This window comes from Chenopodium album, chromosome 14, assembly GCF_948465745.1.
Source record: "Chenopodium album chromosome 14, dcCheAlbu1.1, whole genome shotgun sequence".
Lineage (NCBI taxonomy): Eukaryota > Viridiplantae > Streptophyta > Magnoliopsida > Caryophyllales > Amaranthaceae > Chenopodium > Chenopodium album.
In genome coordinates this window covers 50,391,931-50,399,005 of record NC_137847.1, presented here as the reverse complement: position 1 = coordinate 50,399,005, position 7,075 = coordinate 50,391,931, and the positions used below count along the sequence as shown (strand labels likewise).

The 7,075-nt window shown below is 33.4% G+C and overlaps 1 protein-coding gene across 1 annotated transcript; it reads right to left on the bottom strand.

Annotated features, from left to right (window-relative positions):
* Positions 1-2,648: 2,648 nt before the first annotated feature.
* Positions 2,649-4,917, bottom strand: LOC145577441 (uncharacterized). The gene has a single exon (XM_081634875.1). It carries the CDS (start codon positions 4,724-4,726, stop codon positions 2,942-2,944), a length of 1,785 nt encoding a protein of 594 aa, XP_081491001.1. The 5' UTR covers positions 4,727-4,917; the 3' UTR covers positions 2,649-2,941.
* Positions 4,918-7,075: the final 2,158 nt, after the last annotated feature.

The window sequence follows — 7,075 nt, the reverse complement described above, 5'->3', positions numbered from 1 at the left end:
CAAAGTTTTATCAGAAATAGTATTATCAATGCAAGATGATTGGTTTTTTCTTTTCTTCTCCTTCTCAATTCACCATTTGTTGCAATATTTAGGAATTTTTTGTATCAATAAAGGCCTTTATATTTGCTAAAGCCAAGAAAAATAAGTTCAGAGAAAACACATTCATGTTATTCCGTAATAAACTTTAAACTTGATTATTTGGATACGATTGGATTAGGAAAATTTTAATTAATACTCCCTCCGTCCCCGAAAGAACGACCCATTTGGCCTAATTTTAGTCCCAAAAAGAATGACCCATTTGCATTAAAACACCCACCAATTTGCAACAATATTTGTGCAAAATTAGCTTTCTCATATAAAAATTTGATTTTCCATGTAATTTTATTACTTTCTCTCTCTATTTTTTTACAAACCCCATGTAAATTTATCTTTTTAATATACTTTTACTTCTTTTTATTTAACTTTCTTAATACCCGCGTAATCAACCCAAATGGGTCATTCTTTCGGGGACGGAGGGAGTACTTCGTTTGATTTATAATAAATAAAAAAAAGTACTCCTAATTAATCTTTCTTCTATTTTCAATACTTGAATTTAAATCTACGAGCTTATATTAAGTAAACCAAGGGACTTTTTTTTTTTTTTTTTTTGGCAAAATAGCAAAGCTTAGAAGCCAAATCACAAAACTACTCCTGGTAAAATACAAAAACATCTGTGTGTGTTTTACAGTGAAAACTAAGATATGGTGTGCAAAATACTGTGCTTATTATCCATAAAATCGAATCACCTGAATATTTGAGGTTAGTCCAAAACTCCAAATCGTACAAATAAATATACGAGCAGTACTTCTAGAATACTGGATTAGCAATAGCTCCAAAACACAGGTAAAATATTTACCATATCCGCCAAAATAGATAAAAACAAAAAATAAAATATTATTCATATCCGCTATTCCGCTCAAATAGAAACAACCAAAAATTTACTACCGTCATTTTTAAACAATTGTTAATTTGTTATTGTTACTTGTTAGACTATACTAATTATGAATTTATGATGATTACTATTCCATACGGAGTAATATTTACTGAAAAACATTACTACAAATAACATGTTAGGTTAGGGCATGTTTTGATTTACTGAGTTGAGATGAATTGAATTAAACTGTTTATGAGAAAAGAAAATTAGGAACTGAACTGATTAGAGCTGAACTGAACTGAAATTAAGATGAAGAGAACAGACCCTTAGTTTCATTGTTGTCTACTATGTATAATTATAAATATTAATGATTAAAGTAATACGTTAGCAAACGTGTCACTTAAAGCATGATATAGAATTGAGTCATTACATTTACAATGATGCATACTCGTACTATGTACTTGGTATAACGGGTAGGAAACTGCCATAACGGAAGATTGAAATAAAAATAACATTGAAAACAAAATGACAAGCAAAAGCATAGTACAGCGTATCGTATTATATCATCTATCACTTTCCTTTATCTGTCTGCATTTAGGAGAAGAAAGGAAGAAGGATTAGACAAAACATTGATTGCCACTTCTCACATGCCCTTAAACCTTTCACTACTTTCTTCATAACTTTCCCATGTGCTTCCACCCAATAGAGTACAAAAAGTTCACTTCCTTCTTACCTTTTGGTCCCATTTCTAAGCTGTCTACTCTTCCTTCTATTACTCCTTAACACCCCAATTTCTCTTATCCCTAGTTTAAGCGGAAGACATACAATGCATAGATGGATGCGGACGAGTTTTGATTCCAGATCTTAACCGATCAAAAAAGATAGATTCAATTGGTATTGGTGTATTCGGCATCTATTTAGTAGTGTTATATGCCTTCACAATGGCGTTGGTTTGATCTCATTATAGCATCTAGTTAGGTTAAATTTGGTTAGATATGGTTTCTTTTATGGTTTTGGTCCACTTAATGCACTACAAAGGAAGCAATTTTCTTTCATTCAGTTGACTTTATCTCTCTTGGACCATAGCATAGGGTGCAAATTAAGAATACAAACCCACTATCATCGTATGCCATTGCTAGGTCACTAGCTAGGTTTAGTCCCGTGACAATACAATGGTCCATTAGTCCATTACATACTACGAGTACAAGAACATCCTAATTTACACAGGTTAGAATTCACCAATGTATGGAATTTCGATGTTCAACCACCAAACCGCGATTACACTAACTTTCATCATCACTAATTGCCCCATCCCATAATCTAGGATTCAAACCTCAACCGTAACAATAACGAATAACTAAAATCAATTTCAACCCGACTCAACCAAAAACCAAATCAATATGATATCCGAAACATAATCAATAATCATCCAAACATTTTCACTCAAACCGAATCCAACCGAACAACCCATTTACGAGCTCTATCCAACAAACAGCTTGAGACTACTCGATGATAAATTGTAGCAGAATCTAGTTAAAAATCCATCATCGTTGCACAACTAACGCATTTATTGTACGAGTAAAAGAGAAGTTGGGGGTGGGGATGCAACAGGAAAGAATTAAATTTTGTACAACAATGTCAGAACTATCAGCAGCACAGAACATACAGATTTACACATACAGTACCAAAGTCACAAAACTGTGATTCAATCAGTTATAACATTACATCATATAATAAAATCTATCAACTTTCTAATGTACTTTTTTTCTCATCCTTATAATTTCTTTATTGATAGTTACAAGCTAACCAAAATGCTGCATTTAAAGCAGTATTTATGGAGTTGATTAAAGAGCATGGGTAAAGGATGATGGTGGGTATACAAACTAAAAACATCCCACATATATGCAGATGTACAGTAAAAAAATAAAAAAATTAACCCAAAAATAAAAAAATAAAAAATAAAAAATAAAAAAAAAGTGGGAGAAAAAAAATTAAACAAAAAACTTACAATCTCTTTTTCTTTTTTCCTCAAGAATGCCAGATCCCATTCAACATGTTTCTGAATCTATTTGCTGATAATTTTCTGACAATTTTTTTAGCATCAGAAACACCTGCATCAGCAAGGTTTTCAATGTTCTTGACATACCCAGAATGTGCAATTTTTCTTCTAGCATGATTGCAGCTGCTAAGTGATAGTATTATAGACAATAAGAACTTAAAATTCCCAGAATTTCCCTCTTTTGGATCAACCAATTGAAGGATTAATCCAATATTATGATCATCATTTGCGAATTTCTTTCGATTTTTAGGCACTAAAACCATGATTGACAATGCTTCAGCTGCCATTTCTCGAATTTCATACGATTTCGCCTCTAAGAACTTGACAAATTCGGCCATGAAACCAATATCCCCCATTGATTTTCTTGCATCCTCTGATGTCCCGCATAGTCTGCAAGCCGATTTAAACGCCAATTCTTGTATAGAAGTATCGCCCTTTCGAAGAAAATACAGAATCTGGTCCATAAAACCATAACCTATTAACATATTAACAGACTCTACTGATAAATAACACAAATTCTCAATCGCCTTCAACGCTGATTCCCTCGATTTGAAAGAGTAATTCGATTTAGGATCAACGATTCGAGCCAAAGCTCGTGCCCCGCCTTCTTTAATCACCAATTGACGCACATTCTCATCCCCTGAAGCCATAGACTGCAAGAATTCAGCTGCACCAATCTGACCCAATTCATCTCTCCCCTTAATAATCCTAACACAAACCGAAATCGCGTCACCTTCGATCATAAACCGCTTGATTTCCTCAACCCCAACAAGATTACGCAACACCCAACAAGCCGGCCCGATCAATTCAACATCAACTTGATCATAATTCGAACATAAATTAAGCAAAACAGTCACACCACCATGAGCCGAAAGCGCCCAAGCATTATCCCCATTCTCAGTCAACTTCTCAAGACATCGAATAGCACTCTCTTTCGCCTTCAAACTCCCCTTCTCTAGAACCCGAATCAACGGCCCGATCACACCGGAAACAATCAACACTCCCTTGTAAGAATCAAAACCCGAAACAACCGCGATTGCAAACGCACACTGCTCCTGAATACAAGAATCATTCGAGTCCAAACAATTTGCCAATAGTATCACCAAATCACCCATCTCAACAACAATCTTAACATACTTTTCATCCTCAGTAATAACCTCGTTCAGCGAAACCAACGCTTGCCTCTTCATCTGAGTATCACCAATCTTAAGCCGGGTCCATAAATCCTTCACATAAAACCGCATATCCTCCCGGCCCGACCCAAGGCCCGGCTTCAGAACAACCAATGCAAGATCACCGGTAACAACGCCTGAGCTATTGTAAATGTCTGTTACACCCTTTACAGCGAAGTCGAGCTTTGATATTACTCTATCCAATTCACTCTGCATCAGGAGCTTGCCGCTGTAGGAGACGTTTATACAGCGGTTGGCGAGATCACGGCACACCCTCACGGTAATGGAGATTGCCGCGACCGCCTCCGATAAACATTCGTGCTGGTAAAGATTTTGGGTATTTATATTATTCTGATTGTATCTTGGTAATGGGGTTTCGGCTGCGACAAGAAACACGCTCAACTCCTCGAGCTTCTTCCGAATTAGCTGCCATTTAATGGTGAACACACGAATGGTGTGTGAAAGTGTGGCTATTGATTCGATGTCATCGATTAATCGCCGGATATCATCTTCTCCGGTGGTTGACGGTGAAGGGTAGTTTCGGGAATTTTCTGGGTCACTGGATTTTTGCTCTTCCCCCATTTTTGTTAAGATTTTTTTTTTTTTTTGGGATGAATTTTTTTGTGTTGGGTTAACTTAAGAAGAAACCCATTGATTCTGGTGAGTTAGAGAGAGAAAGTGTGAGTTTTAGAGAGAGAAAGTTGTAGAGTGAAGTGAGAGGAATGAATCTAGGGTTGAGATTGTAGGAGCAGTAAAATGGCGGGGAGTTGAGATGAGAGGAGAGAGAAAGGGAGAAGAGGATCTAAGTGCGCCCTTAAATCAACGGTGAAAATTGAGGGGTGATTATAATCTAACGGGTGATAGTGAAAGTAGAGAGCAAAAAAGTGATAAAGATTGAAAGATTCTGAAAGGGTGTATAAATGTTTCTATTCTTCATTTTTGTGCAGTTTGTTAACTCAGGATTCGTTTGGCATCGCTGTGGTTTTCTGTTTTTTGGTTTTTTGTTTTTTAAAAGTATGTTACATATGTCACATAATGGATCAAAAAATATTTAGACTTATTAAAATCATGATAATTTTGAAAACTGACAACAAAAAAGTGGAAACACCTTTTTCTTGTTTCCTGTTTTTGGTTTTTAGTTTTCAAAAAAATAGGAAACTGAAAACAAAAAATGATGTCAAACAAGCCCTCAACTTTTGGATGTGTTTTTGGGAATTTACTTATTTACCCTTTTTTGGGGGGTTTTAGTTAGCTTAATTTGGGGGTGTGATTCTCATTTAGAGTACTTGTATAGTTGTATAATAACTTGTATTAGTTCTTTATGTTTTAATTTTTGCTTTTATCCATGTCAATAAAGAATTTTTTTTTTAAAAAAATTAGCTCATGGAATCATGGTTAAAATTAGCTTTTGTATGTAGTCGATTTTGCAATAGTGGTTTAACCGTTTAAGTTTAACAAATTTCGACGTTATAAATCTTACAATATGACTTCAAACATAAGTTTCAATTATTGTCAATTAAAAATTTGTTCTCATAACAGCTATATATGTGATTTATCCAAGTTTCATTTACAATTAAAATAAATAATAAGTTCAGAATCTTTTGAATAGTTCAAATGAGTAGAAATCAAGTGAATTAAAAGCACATCCTTATAACACTCCATTACTTTTATTTTAACTTGTTTGTTTAAGCAATTTTTAGTTTTCTTCTTTTTACTTATAAAAGGCTATTTTCACCTTTGCTTGCTTTTTTAGTTTATGAGTAGTGAATAAATACACTACTTTACTTACCTAGCATATACTTTAATACAAGTACTTACTAGTGATTTATTACACCACTTTACTTTACTTACCTACTTCATATTTACGCATTCAAGTTCATCAATCAATCCTATGCAATCCTATTGGTTTGTAAAATTCTTCTATACAAATTACAAAAAGAAAAAATAAACTCATATTCTTTAATTATTCTTTTAGTTAGAATTGAAGAATACTCGTGGAAGATATTTAATACAAGATGGTAGTTAAGTGAGGTTCACATAGCAGAAAACAAGGCTAATAGATAGGCAAGCAAGTTGCATGTTGGTGATTAACATATTGAAGATAAGGTAGAAAGAAAAAGCAAGAAGTGCCAATTGACTATATTTGGAAAGTAAAGCAACAACATTTCCATATTGTGACTTCACTTAAATTGACTTAACGAATCTTTTTGGAACCTCATTTATATGATAGAAACTCTCAAGCTGTCGATACTACCTCTTCAATTTGAAATGCACATGTTGTTTAGCTATTCTTTATTACCGATCAAAGATGATTATGATATACACGGTTTTAAAATTAGGAGTGAGCAAAATAAAGATATTCAATATTGTTTTTATATTCCAAAAAGTATGATCGATTAATTGCCATTTAAATCTTAAAATTTAATCCGTTTTAATTATATCGAAAAATGGATAAACCAAATCCATTTAATTTTAGGCTAAGGGCCTATTCTCTCATCTTATTTTTAGTTCAATTCAATTCACTTCAATTCAGCTCCAATCAATTCAGTTCAGTTTAGTTCACTTCCTAATTTCCTTCTCTTATAAATTAAATATTCAGTTAAGTTAAGTTAAGTTCAACTCAGCTTCAATCAATTCAGCTCAGTTCAGTAAATCAGAACAGGCCTTAAATGCATTGTTTTGTTGATTTTTTGATTTTTTTTTTTTTTTTTCATTTTGCTTGAATAACACTTGTCTCTTAACATTATATACTACTTTGCACATGTATATATTTAATATTCCACATTTCCACGTATGAATCTATATTCAACCTTTGGTTTCCCACTTTTGTCCTCATCGATAAGTTGATTGATTATTTAAATTCATAATCTAGAATTTTTTTTTTTAAAAAAAAAGTTATTGTTCAAACAGAAACTTATGTATATTTTTCTT

What these genes read in the sequence shown, in the direction of transcription:
- LOC145577441 (XM_081634875.1), bottom strand. Translation starts at nt 4,726, where the DNA reads ATGGGGGAAGAGCAAAAATCCAGTGACCCAGAAAATTCCCGAAACTAC.